The sequence below is a fragment of the Perissodus microlepis genome, chromosome 19, assembly GCF_051167445.1.
Source record: "Perissodus microlepis isolate ML-2025 ecotype Zambia chromosome 19, ASM5116744v1, whole genome shotgun sequence".
Lineage (NCBI taxonomy): Eukaryota > Metazoa > Chordata > Actinopteri > Cichliformes > Cichlidae > Perissodus > Perissodus microlepis.
In genome coordinates, this window is record NC_140479.1 from 26,500,388 (window position 1) to 26,526,002 (window position 25,615).

General features: G+C 40.2%; 4 protein-coding genes across 5 annotated transcripts in view; 2 read left to right on the forward strand and 2 right to left on the reverse strand.

Moving 5' to 3' along the window:
* Positions 1 to 17: 17 nt before the first annotated feature.
* gskip (gsk3b interacting protein) lies at positions 18 to 5,572 on the forward strand. The gene is made up of 3 exons (XM_084915063.1): positions 18 to 131; positions 4,038 to 4,283; positions 4,389 to 5,572. The coding sequence occupies exons 2-3, from the start codon at positions 4,041 to 4,043 to the stop codon at positions 4,545 to 4,547; spliced, it is 402 nt and encodes a 133-aa protein (XP_084771189.1). The 5' UTR covers positions 18 to 131; positions 4,038 to 4,040; the 3' UTR covers positions 4,548 to 5,572.
* Positions 5,573 to 8,034: 2,462 nt separating this feature from the next.
* On the reverse strand, positions 8,035 to 10,710 carry LOC146366172 (NPC intracellular cholesterol transporter 2-like). Its single transcript, XM_084915062.1, has 5 exons — positions 10,584 to 10,710; positions 10,246 to 10,349; positions 9,251 to 9,358; positions 8,974 to 9,146; positions 8,035 to 8,578 (listed from the first exon to the last, which is right to left on the reverse strand). The coding sequence occupies exons 2-5, from the start codon at positions 10,322 to 10,324 to the stop codon at positions 8,495 to 8,497; spliced, it is 444 nt and encodes a 147-aa protein (XP_084771188.1). The 5' UTR covers positions 10,325 to 10,349; positions 10,584 to 10,710; the 3' UTR covers positions 8,035 to 8,494.
* Positions 10,711 to 10,913: 203 nt separating this feature from the next.
* Positions 10,914 to 13,181, forward strand: isca2 (iron-sulfur cluster assembly 2). Its single transcript, XM_084915061.1, has 4 exons — positions 10,914 to 11,037; positions 11,251 to 11,428; positions 12,401 to 12,516; positions 12,628 to 13,181. Exons 1-4 carry the CDS (start codon positions 10,976 to 10,978, stop codon positions 12,800 to 12,802), a joined length of 531 nt encoding a protein of 176 aa, XP_084771187.1. The 5' UTR covers positions 10,914 to 10,975; the 3' UTR covers positions 12,803 to 13,181.
* Positions 13,182 to 14,214: 1,033 nt separating this feature from the next.
* eml5 (EMAP like 5) overlaps positions 14,215 to 25,615 on the reverse strand; it is a 54,949-nt gene continuing 43,548 nt past the window's right edge. For both annotated transcript variants that reach the window (XM_084915055.1, XM_084915054.1), the window contains 15 exons: positions 25,011 to 25,089; positions 24,110 to 24,239; positions 23,925 to 24,023; positions 22,409 to 22,429; positions 22,005 to 22,178; positions 21,720 to 21,928; positions 21,366 to 21,523; positions 20,993 to 21,107; positions 20,234 to 20,422; positions 19,958 to 20,130; positions 19,135 to 19,297; positions 18,946 to 19,049; positions 18,714 to 18,867; positions 15,621 to 15,721; positions 14,215 to 15,528 (listed from right to left, as the gene is read on the reverse strand). In XM_084915055.1, coding sequence (XP_084771181.1) covers positions 15,492 to 15,528; positions 15,621 to 15,721; positions 18,714 to 18,867; positions 18,946 to 19,049; positions 19,135 to 19,297; positions 19,958 to 20,130; positions 20,234 to 20,422; positions 20,993 to 21,107; positions 21,366 to 21,523; positions 21,720 to 21,928; positions 22,005 to 22,178; positions 22,409 to 22,429; positions 23,925 to 24,023; positions 24,110 to 24,239; positions 25,011 to 25,089 — 1,906 coding nt within the window. In that variant the 3' untranslated portion in view covers positions 14,215 to 15,491. The remainder of the gene's footprint in view (positions 15,529 to 15,620; positions 15,722 to 18,713; positions 18,868 to 18,945; positions 19,050 to 19,134; positions 19,298 to 19,957; positions 20,131 to 20,233; positions 20,423 to 20,992; positions 21,108 to 21,365; positions 21,524 to 21,719; positions 21,929 to 22,004; positions 22,179 to 22,408; positions 22,430 to 23,924; positions 24,024 to 24,109; positions 24,240 to 25,010; positions 25,090 to 25,615) is intronic.

Sequence of the window (25,615 nt, forward strand, 5' to 3'; positions counted from 1 at the left end):
CTTTTATCCGGCTGTGAATAAATTAGACTAACAAAAGATAGCAGCTTAACGTGAGGTGGCGCTGATTGGACTGTCCTGCCCACGGAGAGCTGGAAGCTTCCACAAGCCGGAAGAACACCGCTTGCGAGGAGGTGAGAAAAATAAACACACTTTAGTTAGAAATGATTTTTTTTCGTGATCTGAGTAAACCCATCAGTTATGGTCTAAGCTAGAACTCGCTGTATAATTTTAAAGAAAGTGGCAGAAGTATGGTATGGCGGGCAGTGGTTCAGTTACGAGTTTCCCCCAAAATGTAGCAACTGTTAGCCGTTTAAATTAGCCACAGCTGATCGGACTTTATTTATAATAGCTGCTTTAAATTCGCACACTTATTCATTACTACTGACTATGATGTTTGTTTGTGGACAGAGCACAGCTAGCAATAAGGTAAGGCTACTCACTGTCCTCGAGATGTCGCTGTTACATTGCTTTTATTACTACAATAAAATACCACACACTGTGGTGCAACAGTAATTATTATATAATGGAAAGTAGAACGCTTTATAATGGCTATATAACAGGACAAGATGCTGATGGTGCACGTTTTGTTTTATTTTTTTGCTTTTATGTTGGTGCTTTCGCTTTAAACAGTGACTTATTTTTAATGTACAATGCTGTGCAAAAGAATAGAATAGATCTTTATTGTAACTGTTACAATAACAATGAAACACAGTTTGGCATGTCTCCGTTGGCACTATGTAGATTTTCATTCAGAGTTTTCTGTGTTTCTCTAAAGTTTTCTTGAGCAACAGTTTTCCAGGCTTTCTAAAAGTCTTTGTGTTGCATGCATACTGTCATTCCTTGCTGCTGGCCTTTGTTCCGACCAATACTATTTCTGAAGTAAGCAGTTTTCGAGTATGTCTCATGACCACCACTTAAATTTCTAAGTTCCTTGTATTTGATCATTTCTATGTTATGCTATTTTTACATTTATTATATTACAGTAAATGCACATAACTCAAGGTATGAACTAACTAAAGAGCAGACATAACAGCCTGCATGTAACAAATGACTTGGCAAAGAACCAATTTTAAATTGTATCTTGAGGCTCTTTGCTGCTAGCAGTCTGTCAGGAAAACACATAGTCATCAGAAATTGTCTCAGTGGAAGTGTGGCTGTCGAGAGGCCATTCTTAAGGAAGGCAAACAGGGAAAACTGCTGAGGTATGATAGTTTAAATCAGAGAAGGACAGCAGTGAGTATCTACAGCCATCTGTGAAACACTGTGGAGGCTCTGTCATGGTTTGGGGGGTGCATTTCAGCCAGTGGTGTTGTGGATCTTGTCAAAATAAATGAAATTATGAACACAGAAAAGTACTTACAGATTTTGGTCTACTAGCTTGTTAACAGATTCATTTTTTTAGCATGGCAGTGATCCCAAACACACTGCCAATGAAGTAAAAGCGTACCTGAATAGAAAAACCTACGATTACAAGACTGTCAGTGAAGGATTGGCCTCCCCAGAGAGGAGCTCAACATAATTGAAGCATTTTGGGATCATCTTTACAGAGAGTAGAACAAAAGGCAGCCAACATAGAGAGAAAAGCTTTAAATGCCCTTTAAGAAGCCTATTCTACTATTTAAAGAAATTACAAAAAATATTGACTTTCAAGCTTGTTTTCACCTTATATACTGCATTTCCATGTGTCTTTGCACATATTTCAATTAATCACTCCACCTTCCCATTTTTCTGGCAAACTGTTGAAAAATGAGGGGTGGCTGTAGACATTTTTTTTATAAGCAAATAGGACTATACACTAATTTGTTTGTACACAATTAGAATTTATTCCAATAATTTTTGATCACTATCATTTTTACTACCTCAGTGGTTTGGTGGATAAACCTTATAATCTAAGGTTTATAAGATATTTTGCCAAAAACCTAGTCTTAAAACATTTTGGTTAGCAGAAAACTAAAAAACTGCACTCTTCCTGGTTCAAGAATGGTATTTAATGTCCATTATTCTACTTTCTCATCCCATAAAAATCATTCTCTGTGTTTTAACATCGAAGGTATGGATTAGGTCAAGGCTGCTTTCCATACAGGCATCAAGCCAACCGTGTGAATGATGAAAAACCAGTTAGGAACCACGAGACAGCAAGATATGCAGGAAAAAAAGCTCCTAATGTTATGCAGCTTGACATAAACGTGGTGTGACAAAACCGAACTTGCGCAACAAATACCTGTTGCCACGGAGCAAGTCGAACAGGTGATACGTTGAGTAGTTTTTACTGATTCGTATGGTACGGTTTCAGCTTTCAGTCAAATTTGAAAATTAAAATAAAAGCCTGTAAAAGTTTGTAAATCTGTCCAGTTGAGCACTGGGAAACACTGACACCACCATCAATCAAAATTTGCTGTTTTGTGTTGCCGGGAGCAACACAACCATTCTTGTGTCGAGGGAGTGTTTTAAAGTTCCCTCAGCTGACAACAGATTGAGAAATCCCCTTCAGATACGTGTCAGGTGCAATGTTGTCCTTCTCAGAGGAGCTGTATTGAACTCTGGAAGTGAAGCGAACATTTAAAATTGTCCAGTGGTTGCTCTGAAAAATACAGGTTTAACCTTTAGTCACACAGTCAGCTCCTACAGGATGCTAAGTATTCAAAATAGTCTACTTTGCATTTTTTTTAAACAAACACGTCAGATCCTCATGTTTCACTTCTGCTTTAGACATGGTGAGATACACTGTCACAGGAAGATCAGATGTGACACACACAGATGTGTTTTTGTCTGTAGCCCTGGTGACCTGTCCGGGGTGTAACCTGCCTCTCACCCTATGCAGGGACATGCCCCAGTCCCATTGTGACCCTGAGTTGGATAAGTAGAAGAAAATGGGTGGATGGACAGCTTTGTGTTTCCTAAAAAAGTCTTAAAGTCTAAAACCAACCAAACTGAATTTTAAGACTAGGCATCTCTTAACCTTTTAACATCCACCAGCTCATGATCAGGCTTGGCTTTGGTTTAGTTATATCCTGTATAAAGAGGTTGTTTTTATTAACACCTAAACAGCTTGTACAGATTCCACCAATGACAGACTGTTTTTAATAATCAGATAAAGACACAAAAACTGGGGGCCAAAGCACAGAGACGGATACGTGAAATGAAGGTTGCATGCTAACAGCTAAACACAGATTTGGCACATACTGGCTTCATTGTTTAAATACCATAGAAATATGGCTCTATCATTAGATAAATAAATCTTTCTAGGATCTTAAGGTTATTTATTTTTTATCAGATAGATTCCCCATACCTCACCAGACTACATATGGTATGTTAGCAGATCTAGTTTTAACTGTCTAATCAAGATCTGTTCAATTGCTGCTGTCAAAAATAATCATAACAGACGTTTACTAGCTAATCCTTCAAAACCTGCTGGAATTCACCTGAGCAATGCCAACTTTGTCCCTTTTACAACATTTTTGGTGAACTATGTATCTAATTTTGGACGTGACCAATGAGTCCCAGTTTGTGTACCTCATTTACTTCAGAAGATATTTCGGATACCTTGGGCGTTTTGACTTCTCTCCATGAGTTTGAGTTTATGCTTCACTGCATATTTCTTCCCATTTATGTGACTGGAATTTTTGTTTATAAATTAGCATCCTGTTTCCTTTTTTAAAGCTTTTTTTCTTTGTTCATTATGATTGTTTAGTTTTTTTCTTTTTTTTTAAGTTAAACTAATCTGGTATTTTGAAATGCAAAAGAGATCCTCACGGGTCAAAATCTTGAATTATTATCTTATTTGTCCGATTAGCACTTTGGTTAGCAGTTTAGGTTAGTAAAGGCCCTTAAGATATTCAATTCACAATGATATCAAATGATTAATTCTAGAATTCGGATTTTATTTGTCTTTTTTTAAAATTTCTTTTTGTTAGCATAGTCTGAAACTAATTAATCTTCTCAAAAATCTTGAATGTAACCTCTAAAAACCACCATTTTTCAATTTTTATGCCCATCACACTTGAATCAACCAATGCTGTTGTTTTAACGTGTTATAGGGGATGGAGGTAGACTGCCAGGCTGAGGAGTCCATGGTCTCTGCTTTTGATGAAGAGTCTGTTGAGCTCGGTGACGTCAAGGACATGAGACTAGAGGCTGAAGCAGTGGTCAACGACGTCCTCTTTGCTGTGTCTGAAATGCACGTGTCACAAAGTCTCAACAGCGCGTCCGACGTGGCCTACATAAATGTGGAAACAAGAGAGGGAAACCGTTACTGTCTGGAGCTCACCGAGGCTGGGCTGAGGGTGAGACGATGCAGTGACACTGACACGTTACCCACGTGTTTTCACTTTTAAGACTCCAAACCATGCAGAGGTTTTACAGTAAATCACTGATTTCTTCCCAAACAGGTGGTGGGCTACGCATTCGATCAAGTGGACGAGAATTTGACGACTCAGTATCACGAGACTGTTTACTCGCTCCTAGACACGCTCAGTCCGGGTTACAGAGAAGCCTTTGGGAATGCTTTGCTCCAGCGGCTGGAGAGGCTGAAGCAAAACGGACAATGAAAAGGACCAAGATGCTGCATACGTTGTACACGTGACACGGGGGTTGATGATGACGGCAATGTTTGAGTATGAGCCAACACTAAGTTTGTTCATATACTTTATCCGGTTATGTGATATCCAACTGCTTAGCTCCCATACAATAAGGGATACCCAACTACGACTTTGCTTTTGTTCTAAGTTTCATGCCATTGAATTACTTCATGTTATTTCCTTAGGTTTAGTGGCTGGTATGGGCTGGCTGTATAGGGCTCTGTGGCGATAGTGTTGTTGACTTTACTGTGGAAAGACTGTGCAGCTTTTGTGTGTTTTCAAAAAATTTGTAACGCCACACATTGTTTAAGAATTCTGCAAAGTTTGTGGTCCTTTGAAATGTTGAGAGAGAGAAGCAGCGAGCTACGTTAATACTGGTCCTGTTTACCCCCCGTGCCCTGCTTGCACTAAACCTGTGACCTGATGCTCAGATATGCTCAACTAGCTTTTATTCAGCTGTGAAAGTGCTGAAACTGTTTTTGTTCCAAGCATATACTGCCTTAATCTCATTTTCCATATATATATATATATATATATATATATATATATATATATATATATATATATATATATATATATATATATATATATATATATATCTAACTAGGTCAGGGACAGCACTTATTTTAACAGCTCTAACTACATTGTAATTTGAGTATCTACTAACTCATCAAGTTGTTTTATTATTCTGCTTTGGGGGGTTTTCTTGCATACTGCACAATTCATTGCATTTCAGACTTAGCTGTAAAAGTGAAAGGCTTGAAGATATTTCGATGTTCAAACCTTTTGCTCTTTTTATCAAACTGCACAGCCTGTGTTAACGCTCAGCGAGGATTTCCAGAGCTGCTTTAAAATGCTGGTTTTCTCTGCATGTGACCTGGTTAAACTTCTTCATCAGTATTATCAAATCTACAGACTCTTTACATCTGTGCATTCATACTGTCATTCCTTGCTTCTGGCCTTTGTTCAGACCAATAAAATTTCTGAAGTATGCAGTTTTTGAGTTTGTCTCATGACCAGCAGTTTACAGATTTAGTTTTTTCTATTTTTACATTTATTTTACAATAGAACTGTGCAAAACTCTTGAGTCACCCCTTTCTTCTTTATACTGTGCTTCCAAGGAGACAGACTTTCTTCCTTTTTTTAAAGTGGTCTTGTACAATAGTTCTCGAGGCTCCAGGCAAGTTTTTCTTTACATTGGCTGCTTTTTCCCCTCATTTTTAATCTGGTCCTTTTACCTGACCATTTTCAGAGGGATTTTTAAAAATTATTTATTCTTTTACGCATGAGTCATTCAACCATAAAAAGGCAACTAACTACCCCAGCAGACATTGGCAAAGAACCAAATTTAAATTGTATCTTTATGGACTTTGTTACTTACAGCCTGTCAGAAAAACACATAATTTGCTTCGCCAGACATGAGTGAGGGTTTTTGCACCAACAAGGTAATTCCCAAGGAGCTAGTGGGAAACTTTGCACATCTCTGCCTTGTCATGGTTTTCAGTTTTAAAGCCAGCATAAAAACATTTATCCGGGCAGTCATTTTTTTTTATAGATCCAATTAAAAAAATCCAACCACTCAAAAAGATGGTTTGATTTGCTGTTTCAAAAACAGAACAGTAAAACAACACAAAGCAACCCAGGGGTGTAGAGCCTTAAGTATGTGCACGTAGCATACAAGGACAGACCAGAAGCCCTACTCCCACAGACATTGATTATCTTGTTAATGGTATTACAACTTCACTGTGTATGACTCTGGATACTGTAGCTCCTCTGAAAAAGGCCCAAATCAGAAGTACTTGAATCCCTGCTAAAACTCAGAAACACGCACCTTAAAGCAAATAACTCGTAAGGTGGAGAGGAACTCAGTGCAGCGTTCAAAACTGCTGAACATAACATTTTATTACAGCTATCAGAGCCTGTGTTATCTATATAACATGCTCCAATTGGTTCTTGTAAATAGAAAATTCTCTTCACACACAAAGGTTAATTATGGAGTTGCACAGGGTAATATGGGGAGAAGATACAAGGAGAGCTGGACAAGGCACTAGATGGGCATCAGCCCAGCAGCAGGAGCAGCATCTGCTCCTTTGAGTGAGGTTGAACAGAAGTTCTGCCAGAGCCCTACAAAATGACCCAGAGCAGGCTACTCACAAACATGTTTTTCACCACTGTCAAAATCAGACTGTTGGGTCAATACCTTTCTATAGCCCTATCCAGCTCTCTTCATTTAATGGCATGTCTCCTAGTATCTCTTCCACACTCTTCCAAATGTGCCAACCAGGAGAAGCTTAACTTGACGTGTAACCTGCGAGGGCTGCAGATATGGTCTAATGCTATCAGCAATGACAAGGACATGGGGGAAAAAAGCAAAACTAGAAAATTTGTCAAGAGGAATCAGGAGAGAGCAATGACCTGTGGCTGCCACATCTCGGAAGTTTAACTGCATTAAACTGTGATGATTGAGCTTTCCCTTGTTTTTTTTTTTTTATTAGTGTAGTTTCATTCCTCATTTGAAGAATGTGTTTTCCGAGCTGCCTGATTAGACCTGATGACACCAAAAAAGGTTGAGCCAAAAGAAATAAAAGGAAATAAATAAAAGCAATTTCCTCGTACCAGTCTGACTATATAACTTTATTATACAAGCTGTTATGGAAGTTCCCCGACGGGTCACCAGATGCCTGAACTACAAAACAGGTTTTTCTCTTATCCAGAAGTCTGGCTCACCTCTTGTTTTGCCATGGCAACTTATTCTGCAGAGCAGGGTAGGTTCTCAGAATAGAGATCAGCAGGTATGAAATCACCACCTAATGACACCAGAAAACAGCATCACCATTCCTTGAAGATTCCTCCTCGGGCCTGCATGCAGATTATGAGGGCTGGAAGTTTTTCAGTAGTGTGTCATGTCAGCGTTTCTGTGACTATTCCTTGCTGGTGGTTTTTTTTTTTTTGGTCCACCCCTTCTGTTGGCTGCAAAAACAAATTATTCTATAAAGTCCCAATACATTATTATAAACCTGCTGCCTTATTTGTACTTAGACTGAGCCCACTTTTATATTTACTCTTTAAATCAACAGAGCATAAAAACAAAAAACAACAAGTCCTAAAACAATTTAATGAAATATGAATCAATTCTTGAACATCCAACTATAACACTACAAAGCTCTTCCTCTTACACACTCATACTACCGCTTTCTTGCTTTTATGTTTAACCTCACATTTCCCCTATAGTAAAGTTTCATGTTCCTTTTTTTTTTTTTTTTTTTAAAGAAATCAGCTGTTGTGCTGTTGACATTTTAGTCCTTATTGGTCAGATGCTGCCAGTGTCAAGCCTTTCATATGAACCAAGCTTTCTACAGTCATTTATATGGTAAATCCTGGGCTTTTGTGACAGTGCTTGGGTAAGTGAACCCAGATGATGGAAGGATACCCTGAATATTAAAATACAGGCCTTAGGTGTTTGACAAAGTTAGTTTTATTAAACACATTCATGTAACAAAAATGCCATTTGGGCACACATTTAGAGCTCCATTAGAATTTTCTTTAACAATTCACTTCCTTAAATCTTGCTGCACATGGTCAACATGAAATATTACAAAATTCATAGTAAAGATCAGTACAGCATGTACCGTCTCTGACTACACAGCAGCCAGTAAGACAAGACAGTTCCACAGCAGTGGAATGTAGTTCAGGGTCAATCACACATCCACAACTCGTAATTTGATTATTAGGAAGATCGTGGGGAGAAAAACAAAAAAAGCCTCTAATTTCAGCAGAATTTTAGATGTGCGATAAAGTCTTGCAAACTAGTGAGCACTTAAAAATCAGTTTGATCGATATAAAACAAGATCTTTCGATGTTAGAACACTTGTCATTTTAACAAAACTAGTTCCCTTTCAGAGGCATTTACTTGTTTGTTACACAAGCTCAACTGGAAACTTGATGCAGAAGAGATCCTTCGTGTTGTCATCTCTTAGCTCCCACTCCACAACCAGCTTGAGCTGGAGGGAAAAAAAGAAAGGAAAAAAAAAGTAGCCAGTGAACAGAGTGCATGTTCAATGTCAATGAAAAGAGAAATAAAGAAGGGTACAAGAGCAGAGTCCAGAATTACTGATACAGGCTGAAAACTTAAAGCAAAACTAGACGTACACATTAACAAAATCATCATGATGGAATATTAGAGACTATAGTCATGCTTGCACACATTTCCCCAGCTAACGCAGTTTGTCATGACCTGAAGGAGTCAATTACTGTTTAAATCTCCATAGAATAAAACCATAAGAGACCTTTAAATGCAGATTTGTCACATTACAACAGCCTGCAGACAGGAAAGAAACCGATAATGACCAGTATCGAGGAGTAAACGACTGTTGCCAGGGTGGCATGAACTACTTACAGCTGGATACTCGTCCTTTACAGGTAATGTAGCCACATAGTGATAAGTCTGCCCATTCTGGATGGGACACTCAATTCCAGATTTGCAGCCGTCTACAATCGGAATAGCGAAGGGGATAGGAACGCCAGCGATGACGCCGTGAACCACTGCAGTGCTCTCCTGGCTCGGCACAGCTTGAAGCAAACATGACAATGTGATTAAAGCTTTAGTTGTAAAATAAATGCATTTATATTCTGGACGTTGGGAGAAACATTTCTAAAAGATGGGGCTCACTCACTGGAGGTGAATGTCACATTGACTGTGTAGGAGTCTCCTCTTTTTAGCTTGCAGGGCTGACTGGGACAAGGGGTGATTTCAACCGTCACCACTTTCCCAGAAACCGAGCCTGAAGAGAGACATGGAAAAACAAAACAGGATTGGGAGGGATTTCACAGTGTGCATGCTTACAGTTCTGCCTTTAAAAAAAAAAAAAAAAGTTTTTAAAATTGAAGTGAACTCATCGCAAAGTGCAACTAAACCACCAGATTCATGCTTTTGCAAGACAAATACAGTTCAAGTTTATATTAACCAAAAACAAACCAAGATTACAAAACTGCAATTGTTCAGTCTAGGTCATGTTCAGGGTGGCATTTGGTTAGATCACCAAAGCCTCACTATTTTGTGGTAAATGTTTAAGGATTGTTCACAATATATAAGAAGAGCTTGTGTGGATGTTTATATTATGGACATGTAGGGATGTGTGTGCGCGTGTAGATCTAGGCGTGAACGGTGCTACCTCTTTAAGCGTGGTGGAGGAGGACAGGTTGGATAACTTGAAAGCATATAGTAAACTTAAAAAACAAAGTGCACAATTCTGTCAGTCAGCTTTCCTGTTTTCTTGATACGAGCAGCATGAGGACGCACTGGTACATGTTAGAGACATCTATGAGTCATCTACTTGTACGGCAATACCAGTTTTGATTTGCTTGAGTCTTGTTCCTGACAAATACCACTCATATTACAAAAACACATGACTTAAGCTGAATCATGCAGACCCATCCTGGAATCTGAACTGAAGGACGAAAATCAAAAATAATTAAAATATCCAAGACTATAAGTGACAGAAAACTAGTCTACGAAACCGATTAAAGAGATTCAATAAGTTTAATAACAAACAAGTGTATTAATCGCACATTCAACAGTTTCGACGGATCACACGGTTTAAAATGAGTCTCTTAGTTAGCATTTAAATGGAGAAGTGAATCATCACCATCAGCGTGATTCCTAACTCACCGCAATCTAAAAATTTCACTGTTTCCGCGCAGCTGAATCCAATCAAGCACAACACAATGAAACCGGTCCGGGCGTCCATGTTTTCCCCTTTGCTGTGTGTGAGCCTAAGGAACAAAAAAAAAAAATCTTTACTCCACAGGAAAACAAACTCAGTCCCCGCAGTCAGTGTTTGAGTCAGATGACTTGTTTGTTCGTCCCGCGGACGTCCCTAGTACAGCACTGAGTACAAAGTTTAATAACAACGACATTTACTTAAACTTGACAGAAAATTGGTAAAATTGCAAAATAAAACTTATAATTTTTGTTGAACACCGCGATATAAACTCCATAAAGTATACCTTTAGCTGACGACGTCGTAAGCGCTACCACCTTTCTTCCTGCACCGTCAGCTACGAGAGGCGGCGCGTATTTAAAAGGTTTCCGGCGTGTTCTCCACCCGACGGTGAGCCTGTCAGGAACCTAACCCCTTCTTAATACCCCGCCTTCTGCCTTGTAATTGGAGGATCAAAACATCAGACGTGAAACGCACAAATTCTCTCTAAGCTCCACCTATAAGTAAACTGTTGAGGACGGCAAAGAGCTGAGAAGAGATATGCCTGCAAGCCATGACTAAGGTATCGAATACCCAAGACTCATGATTGGCAGCTAGTACAACGAATCAAATGGCTAACATGGGCACGATAATATACGTCGACGTAGGGGCGGGGTTTAGCAACATCTGTTATGGAAGATGTCCTTCGTGAGACGAGCAATGATATCTACGTCGAAGTCAAGATTATTGACCCTCGCTAGGTAAAGTTAATTTCTTACAAATTGCAGGACATATTAAACGTCTCTCTCAAAAAAGTAATAACTAATAAAGTCCTGATGGTGTAAAAAATGTCGTTACTGCTAGCTAGCTAGCAGGTTAGCCTTCAATGCTACCATTAAGTAACGTTATGCTAACGAGCTAGAAGGCTTGTTAGCAACGCTGCAAGTGCTGTCATGTGATCTGTTGTTTTGCAGGGCATCCACTCTCCCAAACATCCTCAACGTGACTGAGCAATTACACCGTCTTCCTCACAACTCCCAGTCGCTTTATGTAGCCGGGCTTCGGTGCTACAGCAGCGCCTCCACCCAGGAGAAGCCAGGGGTGTCAGGTTCATCTGAAGATAAAGTACATCTCACTGAGTCATGCGTGAAGGTTAGGACACACTCTTAAACTGCTGTTTTCTGCTAAAACCTCAAAAGCTGAAACACCAAGTCACCATAATTCAGGCTAAGAGTTTGACTCCATTAGAGACCAATTAGACTGAGCTTATTTTGGCGTCCCCTGTTATTTGGGGACGCCATGACACTGTCAGTTTTTCTAGTGTTTAATTTTTGTAAATACTAAAACACACACAATTTAAAAAAAAAAAAAAAAAAATTCATCAAGAAATCAAGTTTCCTTCGGGATTAATAAAGTATTCTGATTCTGAAGTTTACCAATAGAGTTTATCAAGGTGAAAAGTTATACAGATCAAAATGCATTTAAACTTGAGTTTTCAAAGTATGCTAAGGTTGTAGGTCCACCCTGAAAAACTACTACCAATCAGAGAACATATGTTTGAACACAGAGCTACACACTAATATACTGTATACAATAATTAGCCCATGGACAACGAGATACAGTTGATCTCAAACTTTCAAACACCAGCATCAGAAAACTGCAGACACTTTTTACACGTTGAGAGGCTTAATTAAAAAAAAAAAAAATGTTTTCCTTCCTTCAAACTTACTTTTATTCTACCAGGAAGTCCCATGTGCTTTTAGATCTAATCCTTTTTATGAGCTAACAGCCATACAAACACCTAACATATCAGAAATGCAGCAACAGCAAATGTAATTTAAAATACACAAACACCCAGAACAAAAAGCAGTGGCAGCAGCTCAGGAAAGACAACCACATCTTTTTCACCACATTCCTTATGATGCCTTTTAATTCAGAAATAGATATCAGTGTTTTTATCATTTTGATCTTTCTGCTAAATATTCTATTTCCAAATTGTTTAGTGGGAAAATGCTCCACACAGGAAGACCCCAGCTGGCTAAAATTGGTTATCATTCACTCTCTGTTTTGATAAATGAGTATGTGTACCTCATGTGTTATATCTAATATGCTTATTTAATACAGAGACTAGGGGAGATCACGGAAAAGGGCGAGTACCTGAGAATACATGTGGAGGGAGGAGGCTGCTCCGGGTTTCAGTACAAGTTTTCGGTTGACAGAAAGAAGAACGAGGACGACAGGTAAACGACCCCGAATCAAGATTTCCTTATTGCATAATCTAGTGATACATGTTCCTTGTTGTTGTTTCCTTATGACCTTTTTTATCAGCTGTGCCACTGCTGTGCTTTCAGAGTGTTTGAGAAAGGAGGAGTTGGCATTATTGTGGACGAGGAGAGCCTGGAATTTGTGAAAGGATCCACGGTGGACTTCAGTCAGGAGCTTATTCGCTCCACCTTCCAAGTGCTCAAGAACCCACAAGCTGATCACGGCTGCTCCTGTGGCAGTTCCTTTTCTGTTAAACTATGATCCTGCCTAACTCATTGCCCGACACCTGCAGCAGTATTATGCAGCACTCTGATTTCACAGTTTATTGGGTGCACATGTGCAAAACGATAAAATATGAAGAGATATTTCTCATTTAAGTGCATAAGATAACTAATATAATAATAATAATATATAACTAATATATATATAACTGTACCTAATAAACTGAATTGTGTGTTTCAAATTGTGTACAAGATAGGAGATGATGATGCTCACTGACAGTCAATATTTAGCAGTACTTTAAAAAAGGTTGACATGAAGTATGTGAGTATTCAGTTCTTGTAAAGTATGTAAATAGGCGATAAATATAAAGTTCTAAAGTATATTTGTTTTATATGTAATAAATTAAGCACATTTAAGATTTTCATGTGTTCTGTTGTTTTTAATTTGTTACTTTCACAATCTGGTGAAACACAACAGCTCCATGAATTGCCTCCTTTGCTTAGCGGAGGTGTTTCAAGTGTCTCAGTGATCCCAGGAAATCTGCTATGTTGGGCCGCTCGTAGGTATCAACCAAAGTAGGCTTAAGTAAAAAGACGATGGCCCCCTTTCTTCTTTCTTTTGTCAATTTCTATATTCCAGTTAGGATTCACCTGGTTATCCTCCTTTAAAGTCTCCTTCTGTCTCCTCTTCTGCAGTTCTATATTATGAACTGAGATCTCATTTAACATGGCAAGCTAAATTGATTTCCAGGTCACAGGCAGTAGAATGAAGGACAACTGAGAGATACCCTTGTATATAGTACAATCACAACACAAATAAAGGAATCTTTAAGCTTCCTGCTAATCTAACTTTTTTTACTGCCATGGTGTCAGTGCAGTCAGTTTTTCCTATTTGTCTTTTGGGAATCAACCTTCACATGGACAGGTTTGAGACCAAGAAAGTTCAGTAGAGTTTCACAGTGCAAATTCAACAAGACGCACTAATTCTCAAACCTGGTTCTCACAAAGTGCCAAGCACATTTTAAGTTCCTACATGATGCTGGTGTGGAGCCAGTTCTTGCTTTGGCTACTTTTAAAAAACAACCTACTGTGCAACAAAACTAAACTTTATAACTCATAATGTGGCAAAAGCCGTGGTCCCGAACAAATCTGAGCAAACGTGTACCTGGGGAGAAGATCATGGGGCAGAATCTGCAAGCCGAGTTTCTTGTGGTCGCCCTTCTTAAATCGATGAACATTGTGGTTCAAATTTTCTGCTGTCACCGGCACTCGGGAGGTGATCTAGGATACTTCATCTTGGAAAGGAAAACCTGAGCCAGGGATGGGTTTGTCAGAATTCACCCAACTGCAAAACAGCTGTAGCAATATAATTTTTCTAAAAATAACTGCATTAGTGAATATTTGAGCAATTCTCAAGCATCGTCAGTCTCAATAAACACGGATGAGTCCAAGTTTCAAAGATCATGGTTGTGTTTTAATTATTTTTTTAATAAAGTGGAATTTAAGAAACATCTCACAAAAATATACAAAAAGAATATCTACAAATGGTATATACACTGGTGAAATGTAAATCAAAATATGCAGCAACTTTTTTTTAGTAGTTAGTCTTAATGCAAGGAGGAAATCTTTTGCACTTTTTTTAATATTCTCTGATAAACATTCCATTTAAGCAATATCTTATTTCACGAAACATCAACGCACTGTTGAAAAAACATCACACCGCTCATAATCATGAAAATGCAACAACAACATATTGTAGCAGCACACTAAAAAGTGACCACTGGAACTGCAACGAGTGCAACGAGATCTCAATTTACAGCTGTTCTTTTTGTTTTCTGAGGAATTTGGTTCAGACAGATTGTCTTCCCATAAGCCATGCACACACCCTTTAATAAATCACAAACGAATCCTCAAACACGTACGTTAATATGACATGAGGGGAACACTGCGGAGGGCGGGTGGGGTAGGTTGGGTGGGGGTTGAGGTCAACCAGTCAACAGCATGACCACGTTATCACGTCGTAAATGAACCACCAGGGCGACACAGTGAGCAGGTCAGGTGTACAGTGCATAGTATGCTTTGGCATGCTGACATCCAGAACATAACAGTGGATGTTACATTCAGGAGGAAGGCCACAGGATTTGGAATTACCAGTTCAAAACAGAATAAACAGATGACCGCATGAGCCAAAAAATTAAAAAAAGTAATAAATAAAATGAAACAATACAAAAAGAATCCAAACCCTTCTAAACGCTCAGATTAAGGCTAATTCAGTTTGCTACATGTTTGTTTCCTTTTTTGAAAAATGGCATTGTCAGTAACACAATTTCAGAGGCCTGCCACATGGCAAAACTGCTATTTGGGACACGTACACAGATAAGCTTGTTTTTCAAAAAAAGAAATAATGCATCACTGAAATGATATGCACATATTAGGTGTTTTATTCTTTTCTTCCTCAGTGACGATGTGATGTTAGGAGAGCAGGGCTGTATGCCCTCTGCCTGTTTTCACAATCAAGGACTGTGATGAAGATGAGCCTTGCACATATGCATGCACCTAGTTTTGAGGCAGTAAGTCGAATCACCGGTTTATCTCATTTACAAGCTGCCAGGCCCCTCCTCCTCCTCCTCCTCATCCTCCTCCTCGTTGTTTAAATGTATCCTTTAGTTTTCTTTTCTGTTTTTTTCTGACCCCTGACTTTCTGATGTTGGATGATCCCAGTGTGATCCTCAATGCAGGGCATGGACACACCTCCACACAAAGAGGCTGGAAGGGACATAAAAGAAAAGGCTTGCATCACTTAACACTGAAACTGAAACACTTGTAAACGATGGTGTAATTTGGATTCTCGGTCATACCTTCTGTCGTCCCCGCCGGCGCTGACGACGAAGCGATCTCCGTTTGTGAAGCGTACGTTTGTCAGATGAGCAGAATGGCCCAGGAATCGTTTGTGTTTGGCCTGAAACAGAACACAGAAAGTATTTATATAAACTGCTACTGATAGTTTTTAAAGTGCAGTAACACATTTATATATTATCTACACGTGGATCACATGCGTAAGCTTATAGCAAAGCAATGGGTGTGCCATTGTGTTTTACCGAAATCTGCATTTTTCTGTTATTTCTGCTCACTTGATAAACAAAATTGTCTATTAGGCTTGAATAAATTATATTATATAGGGAGTGCAGGATTATTAGGCAAATGAGTATTTTGTCCACACCATCCTCTTCATGCATGTTGTCTTACTCCAAGCTGTATAGGCTCGAAAGCCTACTACCAATTAAGCATATTAGGTGATGTGCATCTCTGTAATGAGAAGGGGTGTGGTCTAATGACATCAACACCCTATATCAGGTGTGCATAATTATTAGGCAACTTCCTTTCCTTTGGCAAAATGGGTCAAAAGAAGGACTTGACAGGCTCAGAAAAGTCAAAAATAGTGAGATATCTTGCAGAGGGATGCAGCAGTCTCAAAATTGCAAAGCTTCTGAAGCGTGATCATCGAACAATCAAGCGTTTCATTCAAAATAGTCAACAGGGTCGCAAGAAGCGTGTGGAAAAACCAAGGCGCAAAATAACTGCCCATGAACTGAGAAAAGTCAAGCGTGCAGCTGCCAAGATGCCACTTGCCACCAGTTTGGCCATATTTCAGAGCTGCAACATCACTGGAGTGCCCAAAAGCACAAGGTGTGCAATACTCAGAGACATGGCCAAGGTAAGAAAGGCTGAAAGACGACCACCACTGAACAAGACACACAAGCTGAAACGTCAAGACTGGGCCAAGAAATATCTCAAGACTGATTTTTCTAAGGTTTTATGGACTGATGAAATGAGAGTGAGTCTTGATGGGCCAGATAGATGGGCCCGTGGCTGGATTGGTAAAGGGCAGAGAGCTCCAGTCCGACTCAGACGCCAGCAAGGTGGAGGTGGAGTACTGGTTTGGGCTGGTATCGTCAAAGATGAGCTTGTGGGGCCTTTTCGGGTTGAGGATGGAGTCAAGCTCAACTCCCAGTCCTACTGCCAGTTTCTGGAAGACACCTTCTTCAAGCAGTGGTACAGGAAGAAGTCTGCATCCTTCAAGAAAAACATGATTTTCATGCAGGACAATGCTCCATCACACGCGTCCAAGTACTCCACAGCGTGGCTGGCAAGAAAGGGTATAAAAGAAGAAAAACTAATGACATGGCCTCCTTGTTCACCTGATCTGAACCCCATTGAGAACCTGTGGTCCATCATCAAATGTGAGATTTACAAGGAGGGAAAACAGTACACCTCTCTGAACAGTGTCTGGGAGGCTGTGGTTGCTGCTGCACGCAATGTTGATGGTGAACAGATCAAAACACTGACAGAATCCATGGATGGCAGGCTTTTGAGTGTCCTTGCAAAGAAAGGTGGCTATATTGGTCGCTGATTTGTTTTTGTTTTGTTTTTGAATGTCAGAAATGTATATTTGTGAATGTGGAGATGTTATATTGGTTTCACTGGTAAAAATAAATCATTGAAATGGGTGTATATTTGTTTTTGTTAAGTTGCCTAATAATTATGCACAGTAATAGTCACCTGCACACACAGATATCCCCCTAAAATAGCTAAAACTAAAAACAAACTAAAAACTACTTCCAAAAACATTCAGCTTTGATATTAATGAGTTTTTTGGGTTCATTGAGAACATGGTTGTTGTTCAATAATAAAATTATTCCTCAAAAATACAACTTGCCTAATAATTCTGCACTCCCTGTATATTACAATTATATAAAGTTAATTTTTCTAGGTGATCAATTTGTCAGTTAACTGACAAATGATTATAAAAAGAAATTCTATGGCCACTTTATTAGGTATACCTGTTCAGCTGCTTCATATTACAAATATGTCATAAAATCACATGTTGACAGGAGTGTGTATATATATATATGTCTAGTTCTCTGGGATGTTTTCACAGATCCATCTCTAGGGATTACAGAATGGTCAGAAAAGAAGAAAATATCCAGTTCTCTGGGTGGAAATGTCTTGTTGATGTGAGAGGAGAATGGCCAGACTGCTTCAAACTGATTGAAAGCTAACAGTAACTCACTAACATGCATAAAAGCATCTCTGAAAACACGCTGAACCTTCACACTGAACCAGCACATCAACAGAAAAACAAACTTGGTGGTAGCTTCTATCGCCAAAATAGGACAATGGGAGATTGGAAAACCGTTGCCTGGTCTGATGAGTCCTGATTTCTGCTCCAACAGTCAGATGGTAGGGTCAGAATTTAGTATAGACAACATAAAAGCATGGATCCACCCTGCCTGTACCAACAGTTCAGGCTGCTGCTGCTGTAATGGTGTGGGGGATATTTTCTTGACACGTTTTGGGCTGCTTAGCACCAAATGGGAATCTTTTAAACTCCACAGCCTGCCTCAGTATTGCTGCTGACCACGTCCATCCCTTTATGACCACAGTGTCATTATCTTCTGATGGCTGCTTCCAGCAGGATAACACACGATGCCACAGAGCTCATATCATATCTGGTTTGTTTAACATTACAATTAGTTCACTGTACTCAAGTGACCTCCACAGGAACTGAGGCAGCTCTGAAGGCTACTAGCAAAGTGTCACTTTTACATGGATTTGTGGCATCAAATAAAAAGTTTTTATTGTTGAAAAATGTTCTGACAAGTTCTGACAAGAATTAGTAGAGCCAGTGCACTTCTTTCAGCCCATTTATCTCACTGATCCCCTCAGACCTAAGGTTTGCATGTATTACTATTTTTTTGTTTGTTATTGCCACTAGGGGGCGTCGGAGACACAGACTGGAATTAAGATGAGCAGCACAGACCGCCAAAAAAATACCTAAAAATGTCCAAAGGGTTACTAAAACTGCCAGAAAAATGCCGGTAGTAGAAAATAGGTGCTGCCCTAATACATCAAACACAATCGCAATCATAAAATTATGCAATCATACTTACAAATTTCTCTGGACAGAGAAAGTCAAACAGCTTTACCATCCCAAAATCATCGCCCGTGACGATGTTAAGGCCCGAGTGGGACACGCAGGCACAGGTGACGTCTGCTTTGTCAGTGTTACGGGACCAGATCCCTACGACCTCGTCCCCAAGGACACTGGGTACACACACAGTTTTCCTTAGTTTCCAAATAAGTAAGGATGCCTTCTGTTACTCTTATTAGTGTGACCCTCACCTTGTCCAGGTGGCCCAGGTGATCCTGTCAATATAAGATTGTTCTGTGACCTGCTTCCCAGATGGCACCTCGTACACGAGTCGTTTATAAGCACCCGTGGATATCTGTTTAAAGACATGGCAGGTTAGAGAAGTATCAGCTCGCCAGCGTCTCACTCTCTCCTGCAACAAGTTAATGAGCCCTCCACACCTGGACGTAGTTGCTGTCGGCAGAAAAGTCCATCTGCATCACAAAGCTGGGGATGTCCCTGCAGCTGTTGATTCGGTTCAGCTGCGGGCCGAGCGTCAGGTCGTAGAAGTCAACGGCGCACTCATTGGAGCCCACAGCCAGGTAGCGAGAATTCGGACTGAACCTGCGAAGGAGGAGATGAAATCACGATTCTCCTCAGATTTGTTTAACGGTACGCCAAGTACAGTCGGAGTATACTTCAGTTTAGACGGTTCATTCAACATATTACAGTGACAAATCACATCAATAGTGTGGCATGCTATTGTAGACATCCAGAGTCTCAATAAATGTGTCTTTCAGTGACTCATGAGGCAAGTTGTCATAAAATATTTGACAGATACTAAAACTAAGGCTTATATTTGATTTTAGTTTTAGTTTTCTAATTCACAAGGTTTCAGTTTTTGGTTAACTAAAATGTCTTTTTTCACATCTAATTATAGTTTTTGGTTTAGTTTTAGTTAACCTTGCTCTGGACAGTGTAAATCATAATGTGTCCCAGACAAATGTCTTACTCTTAATCCACATCCAGCTGGCACTCGCTGACTTCAGCCCTAATCCTTTGAGATCCACACAAACATTTTGTCGGGAGCTTGAAACTGAAAATTGATCGTTTTTTGGCAGTGGCTGCTGAAGGGTGTAAATAATGACAAAACTGGCAAGACGGTCCACCTCACTAACGTCCTTCCTCATTACAAAAATGTTCTTTTATAAATAAGAAAAGACTTTTACACACACCAAAAAGTTTTTACTGAAGGAAAGTTTGACTGTGCTTTGTGTGCATTACCTAATATCCTGAATAGGTGAACGCCGGTCCCTTTTCTTCCCCCAGATTTTGAGTGAGGCGACCAGCAGGATGATGAATTCTCCATTCTTCATGCCGATGGCCACCATGTCTCCCTCAGGACTGTAGCTGATGGTGTGCGCCGGGTGGCCCAGGTTCACCTTATTCAGCATCTTCTGTTCCCCCCACAAAGCGATGAAAAACCAGCACAGAGTTTCTGTTAACTTCTTGACAAACTGATGTAAATCTGAGGCTGCTCTGTTCAATGTAAGACCTGACCTTTTCTGGGATGTCCCACAGACGAACAGTGCCATCCTCTGCGGCTGACAGAAACACGTCTCTAGAAGGATGCGTGCCCAAACCCCATATTGGTCCGTCCATGTGTCCGTTCACCAGGATGTTGCACGCTGCGTTCTTTTCTCCTACTTCAATGATCTCTGCATTCCTGGTCCCCACCAGGATTTTACCCTGGCACATCAAAAGAGATAACACTGGTCAGCATTTTGCTCCTGGGATTCTTTCACCTGCACTTAGTAAAATTTCACCTGCCGACTCCAAATCTGAAAACCGTTGTCATCTTTTTTTAGTTATGATGTATCAGATAACTATTACCACAGAAACAGCGGTAACTTCAGCATTTATGAAACAAGTTTGGTCTTGAGAGAAGTGAAGGCATAATTAAGGAGGGTTTTAATTTTTTGGTCTTGAAAGCTGTGAACTGAGTCTTAATGATGATTTTAAAAGAAAGTCATCTGAATCAGCAGCATGGGAAACATTTGCGCAGCTTGTCCAGTATTCTCTTGGCTATCACAGAGCAGAGAGTTATACTGAGCTTGTAGAGAACAGCTGAAAGCATATCAGCTAATGAGCACCAGAATATCTCAGACTCATATCTGAAATCCCTGTAATAGACTAGATTAAGAGCTGGCCTAAAGGTCCCAGTGGCAAACCAAATACATTATTTGTAGACTGGTCTAGCGTACTCTAAAAAAATTGGTCAATTTTTTAAAATCAAGCGCCGTGTGATTTGTGACCTACCTTTCCCCGGCATACAGAGCGAACACAGTCTATGATTTGTCCGGTTTCTAACCGAAAGGCTCTGCAGCGTTTCAGCTCCTGATCCCAGAGCTTCAGAGCACCGCCCTCCTTTGACCTGTGGAAAATAACCGTGGGAATCTCTTTCATTCATATCTTAAATAAATACATGTATTTAATCCTGTTAATATGCATTTTTCAACATTAGGTTTAATATTATTTCCTGCTAGGTGTTTCCTCAAGCTATATTTTGCCTATTTTGCCTGGGCACAGTGTTTATACATGCCTATAATAAACTGACACCAGATCCACCATCTACCCCTGACATCTTACTAATATGGAATATAACATATGAATGTAACAGAGAAGAACTTACGGTCTTTCTTTGCCTCCGGTGACGATGAGGCCGTCCCTCAGTGTGGTGTACATAGTGAACACGGGGCCCGTATGAGCTTTGGCCACTATTCTTACTAGAATGTGTTCCTTCCACACACACACATCCCCACTTATGGTACCTGTAAATGTCAAGTTATTCTGAAAAGAAAACAAATCTGCACTAATCTAGTGGCCTAAGAGAGCAGAGCAAGCAGCACCAAAACAGTTCACAGCACATTCAAGCATACAGTGTGGCATCTGTTGAGCTGTAAATATTATTAGACTTGATTCACGAGGTAAAAACAAACAGCGTGTTAAAATTGGAGGCAGAACAGGCATCACGGGATTGACTTACAGCTCCAAATGCTACAGAAAGCATGGTCTGCATCCGAGCGTCCTCCAGGGTACTGAGTACGCCTTTCTTGCTGAGCAAAGCTCGGCCAGCTAATGTCCAGAAACGCACGTGCTTGATGCCCACAGACACAAAGTGTGTGTCTGAGTCCGGCCGAAACTCGGCCACAAAGATCCTCTGGGTGTGACCTATCCGGCTGGCCACTTTGGCACCTGAAAGCAAGCGTGTTTGTTCTGTCAGTGAAAATCCCAGCAGCAAAATCAGGGAAGTGCTTTTTTGTTTTCCTACCTTCTTGCCACTTCCAGATGGTGACAGTGTGTTCGGGATCCAGGCCCACAGACAGCAGGAGTTTTCCTGTGGCACTGAAACTAACAGAACAAACCCCACCCGCGTGGAAACAGCGTAGCACCGACAGCGTCTGCTTGGTCATGGCATCCCACACATGGATAGATGGAGACGTGGCTAAGGGAAAGCAAACAGACATTTTATCACAGTTATTCTTAATTCTTAATTACGCCTTTAGATATGATTTTCTATTCCTCAAAGTTCTTTTTTATTTTATACACTGCTCTCTACAAATTTTATATTCTTATTTGGCAACTTTTTGAAGGTAAATATTGCCACTAGATGGCAGTGACTTCACATACTTAGTGGTCAGATCCTTAACAGTTGTTGAATGTTTAAACTCTTACCTGACATGTCACCGATATCACCTGTAAACCAAAATAAAAAAAACACTTTTATTGACAAAAACATGGCTTTTGAGCAGCAGTGGTAAGCAAAACTTCAACAAAACCATTAGCCTTTAAACTAGCTAACAAAAGTGATCTGCAAATTAAAATGAGATCAGTTGTCCTGTCACAACTCCTTTGTCACTTCTCTTTTACAATGTGAGAAAATGTGAAAGAAAAATATACTTTTAATAAATTCCTACAGGTACAGATGAGGACAGAATTAGTAGCCTTACTTTGAAAATGTCATTTTTTTAAGCATTTCCCTAAGTGTTAAGTTTTTAACACAGCTTTTTCAAACTTACTTTTACAAAAGCTAAAAACTACAAGGGTCAGAATTATTACCCCTCTGATGCTAATATCAATTTGTGAATCATTTTTGCCGGATTTTGCTGCCTGCGGTCGTTTGCTGCAGTTTTCATCAAGTCTCACATGTCTCATGAAATCGGAGCACATTCTTCTTCTGGAAATCAGCTTATCTCGCTTTTATGATCTTCTGACGTCAACAGTAGTTTCCAGTTCACCCCACAGATTTTCAGTGGGATTCAAGTCAGGGCTTTGTGCAGGCCAGTAAGTAACATCTTGTCCTTCCGGAGATAGTTCATCACCAGGAGTGATGGATGTTTTGGGTTGTTGTCGTATTGGAAGACAATGCAACGACCCAGATACGCTTTTGCTGCTTTTGCTGTTTTCTTCCCAAAATCTTTACTTTCCTTCTTTCGTCATGACTTTCTTCCACCTTGACCCGATTCCCAGTTCCTGACACACTGAAGCATCCGCACAGCTTCGGTGGGGATGGCGTTCTTTGTGTTGTAGGCCTTTCCCTTCTTTCTCCAAACATAAGCAGCTTCTGTGTCCAAAGAGCTCTAGTTTCATCTCATATGCTCAAAGGACACACTTCCAGTATCCATAATCTTTCTGCAGGTTGTCCTTAGGATACTTCAGTTTGACTTGAAGGTGTCTCTTCTGCAGAAGTGGAGTTTTCCTGCTTTCCAACCTCGCAGTCCATTCCTCTGCAGAGCTCTAGTGATTGTCTTCTGGAGAATGACTCGGCTACGTCAACTCTTGGCAGTTGTTCTGGGGTCTTTAGGCACATCTCCCACGAGTCTTTGAAATCTGTCTCTTCCTTACTCTGCCAGGCTTGTTACGTACAACGTGGCTTCCTTTGAATTTCTTGATGACACTTCTCACTCCACTTCTTGACATGTTTTCTCAAGTCTAAACTGATTTCTTTTATATTTTGGCATTATGCTTTTTCAAGTGGCATTGGAAAAACTTGGAAAAAATTTTAAAATTTCATAGCAGTGCTAATAATGTTGTCCTCATCTATATTCATGTTTTAAAAATGGTGATCTGGAGATTTGGTTGATTGTGCTGATAAGCTTATAAGAGGGGGATGTATGGTAATCCAACACAGGACAGAGACTAGAGAAAGAATCAGCTGCTGACACAGGAGGGCGACTTTTCACAAACATACCTACTTGGCCAGTTGCCACCACGTTGGGGAATTTGGGGTGTTGATTGATGGTCAGGCACAAAATGTCGTCACTGTGTTCCACATAGAAACTTTGGCAGGCTGTGTGAATACACACATACACACATTACATTAAATACGTGATTTTTTTTTGCTTTGATGGTTTAGTCGATCTTCTGCCGACTTACAAGTCGTCAAGTTGAGGACAATACCGACGGAGGCCGTGTGGTAGATTATGTCAGTCCCCTCATTCAGGTAGTGCACGTTGTTGCGGCAGTCGTTGCCACGGTAACCAAACACCAGCTCTAACACCAGGTCCTGTGGGAGAGTCAGGGGGAAAAAAAGGCGATCTGAAAGTCGGAAAGGTTAACGCCATGACAACCAAGATCTTCAGGGCCAGCTTGCTCGCTGAAGATCGCCATCATTCGATTAGAGCATCATCATCATCCTCATCCACAAAGAGGCTATGTGGACTGAGGATGAGCATGCAGTGTCTTAGGCTAAAATAATCACATTAGAAAACGGCATTCTCAATCATCTGCTAATCTAAGACAGACAAGCCTTCTTGGGTCTACATAAATACATCATCTGTGTATCTGTATTAATGTGTTCAGGTGAGAATATGAGGCATGAGTGTAGATTTCAGCGGATGCAGGGGACATGTGTCCTTCAATATTTACAATGCATGCATTTGTCTCCTCTGATAAAACAGTTAAGAGGGGTTGTGGCACCTCTCTGAATCTGTGGGCACCCAGACTGTTAACCACGAAGGTCACAGGAGATCATGTGACAATAAAGCCTTTTTTCTCAAAATATCTGAATTAAGTTGCACTGTTTGCTTTAAAGCGTTTTCCAAGTGCATCACACCTACACATGTGTTACATTACATAAGATTAATTGTATGAAAGTCCAGAAGGCTGGAATGCCCATTTTTTTATTTAATAAATTCATTTTCACAATGAATCCATGCAGGAAAAGAACTGCGATACGAGAAAAGAAGTGATTGACACTCAAAATCTTCCATGTGACGATCACAGCACCCCTGCCAGGGTTCAAATGAAACCAGCACTCATGACATTAGGTCCTTACCTCGATGGGTCTCTTCTTTTTGCCGACATTGTTGGTCTGCAGCTTCTCTGGCTGTGGCAGCGCTCTGCTGACAGGAGGCCTGAAACAGACAGCTGTGATAAGAGAATTGGCGTAGAGCTGCTTTTCATGCTGACAGCAATAATGATGATGACGAACATAATAAGGATCATTGCACTATGGTTGTTACACGAATGTAACACTGCTTACTCTACACAGCACTCTGCGTCTCCTGTATTTGGCTGTGTGAGCTCTTCTTTATCACTTTCAGTTACTTCCTGTTTAATTTTCAGGGTAAGTTTCCTGCTTATGTTTCCAATCGTGCCTTCATTATTGTCTGATTTAATTTACTGCTGTCTTATTAGCCTTCTCCCTGGTGCGTACTCAGTCAGATCGACGAGTCATCTTCCACAAGCATTTTTTTTTTAAATTATTAACTTGTGTCAGCAACTGGTTCCACCTAAGAACTTCACTACACTTTTTATAGTATATTTTAGTAAGTAATTAGTGGTTAATATCAATAGCAAGCTGCCTCTCTACTGTTTTCGAGCTGAAACACAAAATAAACTGGAATATCAATGGCGTAGTAGCTGAACTGGCTCACGATC